Raw genomic sequence first — 2706 nt, 5'->3', positions numbered from 1 at the left:
TGCTGAACCTTGTGGACTTCCTTTGTTTCTCATCTTATATTCAGGAGAGGCTACCTCAGTTTACATTCAGTGACCCTTTTTAATTTGACCTGATTGATTACTAAATGTTCCTGCAGGTTTACTTCATTATCATTTCTAACTTGAAAACATAGCACAAATATAGTTTAAACAAAATTATGTTCATGGGGAAGAACAGAATCTTTAAAAACTGAAACTAGAAATTAAAAATCCATTTTCATTCTGATCTGGAAACTGTGTTTTCATTTGGATGCTGATCTGCATCAAGTGGAATATAGTCTGTGCCAATTTTTTTTTCATGCACGTATAAGTAGTAGTTCATAAAAAAAAATCAGTATTTTTGGTCATTTACACCATTCCACATTATTAAGTGAATAATTTCTGGTGCAGTCCCGATCTGTACCTAACTAACTAATTATGGCCTAACAAACAAACAGATGTGAAAACATACTCTTGGTGGAGGTAAAAACTGTTGCAACATACTATAAAATAAGAGAAGCAGAACAAATGACAAGCTGTAATAAACTGATTTCTATATGGGTCCTCCTGGCAAAATGCAGAATCCATGTAACAGTACTTGCACAGGTTAGCAAAAAAGGCAGACTAAGTAGTTTTATGGCAGGCATTTCCTAGAGGAGGTTAAGGCGAGCCTACATTTTCATTTAAAGAGTAGAATTGGATTGATCAATTGCTTTGAAAACGGTGAATAAATTCTTATTTCTAGTGTGACAGAGAGTTGTTTGTGGGTCTAAGGCAGAGTTGCTGCGCTCTGATCTACTTTTAGATAACGGTAGGCTGAGGACTTTGATGACTCAGTAGAGCAGGAAGATAATTGATACATATGAAATATAAGAAACTAGAGTGAGTAACTCTTCAGACTCAAAATGACTTCTGCATACTGTGTTGTAGGTATATACTGTATATTTCAACCTATAATAAGCTTGGAGCAAATGATGATGTTTATGTGAGAGAACATCTGTTTTCATCTGGAGGACTTGACTCCTTTGTGATGGCTGCTAATTTAATCTGAGTGACAGATATGACAAGCAGAACAGAATTATTTTGATGAACTGAGTGCTTCAACAATTGGCTTTAATTGAATCTGTCTGTGTCTTGGTTTCTGCCTCACTGATTCACATTAACTATTGTCTTTTTTTGTTTGTTTGTTTGCTCTTTCCCCTTGTTACCTAGGTGATGAGCTGGAGTGTATACAGCCCAGTTTGTACAGGAATGTGGCACGGCAGCTCAACATCTCGGTTGCCATGGAGAACATGGTTTCAGATGCCTTCATCGGCGTTGCAACAGAGATCTTTTCAACAGGTACCTGAAGTTGTTAATGATGATGATGATGGAGGAGGAAGCAGGAAACTAATATTCAGCCAAATGAGTTCTGCCAGCACAAAGTGTTTTACGCTTCTACAATGTCACTGACTACTGTTGAAAGCTGTTTTGTGGTTTTAAAAGGTGTCCCTGTGCAGTTTGCATCAGCTCCTTTTGAATGAGTTGCTTTCAGTGAGCGTGAGTGGGTGCCAGTGATGCGTAGGTGGAGTGCGACTTCAGCTATAAGATATAATTAGTTCTAAATCTAGAGTCACTGAGTTTAGGAGTGCATTTCTGTACATTCTGTACATAAAGGATGTTTGCATTGAGTTTAAGTATATAGTACTGGCTCACTCATCAAACAAGAACATTTTTTTCTCTACTTTTTATTTTGAATTAAGGCTTTGTGGGGCCTAGGCCAACTCATGAAATGACTTGAGTGAGATTGTTTACCCAGGGAGGAAACAAGAAAACAATAAAGCGTTAATGTTTAATTTTTGACTGCTCTGTAAGTATTGCTTCTGTTTTTTAAATACTCCAGTTTGACCCTTTCAGGACTATAAAAAGTATTGAAATGAAACAATGTGACAGAAGAACATCACTCTTTAATTGATCTCATCTTAAGAAAAGCAACAATGTCAGAGTGATTCATTTATTTTCAGAGTAAGCCTAACAAAAAGGTTAGGGGTGGTTAAACCGTGGTTCAGCCTTGGTCTTGAGTGAGGACCTGGGTTTTTGTCAGCGTGAGTCTCGACTTGGTCTTGACAACAGATCTGCTTGGTACACTATTCAAAACCAGCAATGTCATGTTGGAGCCCCCAGAGGAAAAGAGTGACTTTGTGCCCTCTGTATGAGCCTTTGGGGTAGATCAGATGATCTGACTGCATTGCAGCAAACGACTAAATGTGGCACTTTCCCAGACTGAAAATCAGACTCTCTTAATGTAATGATTATGCCTGTGTACTGGCCAAACTTGTGTGTGTTGTGATGTCATCGGGTTGTTATTTTCAGAAATGGCGTGGGATTCCCTCTGAAGAATAACAGACTGGTGAACCCAGACTGCCCCAGCATTCTGAGATTGGATGAAACCTGGATATAAATAGAAAAAACATCCATGCTTGTTTTTCCTGCTGTCCACAATGTGCTTTGCTTTTTCATATGATTATAACTGCTTAACATAGATTTAGAGGCCACCAAAGGGAATCTAACTATGTGCCATAACCACATTTTTTTTGGGAAAAGGTTAACCAGCCACTTGTGCTTTGGTTTCTCTTAGTAAAGTCAGCATGACTTTTCTCTTCTCATCTATCTTCCCCCTGCCTCCCCCTTCAGTTCTTTTTTCTGTCCTCCCCTCCTCCAGCTTTATCC

The 2706-nt window shown here is 38.5% G+C and overlaps 1 protein-coding gene across 1 annotated transcript in view; it reads left to right on the top strand.

Moving 5' to 3' along the window:
* Positions 1-2706, top strand: part of LOC109957790 (bcl-2-related ovarian killer protein homolog A-like) — a 6340-nt gene that overhangs the window by 1541 nt on the left and 2093 nt on the right. The window contains exon 3 of the mRNA XM_020595951.1: positions 1210-1338. Coding sequence (XP_020451607.1) covers positions 1210-1338 — 129 coding nt within the window. The remainder of the gene's footprint in view (positions 1-1209; positions 1339-2706) is intronic.

Source organism: Monopterus albus, unplaced genomic scaffold (assembly GCF_001952655.1).
Source record: "Monopterus albus unplaced genomic scaffold, M_albus_1.0 scaffold28.1, whole genome shotgun sequence".
NCBI lineage: Eukaryota > Metazoa > Chordata > Actinopteri > Synbranchiformes > Synbranchidae > Monopterus > Monopterus albus.
Note: the sequence above shows the minus strand (reverse complement) of the source record. Positions and strands in the feature narration are given on the sequence as shown.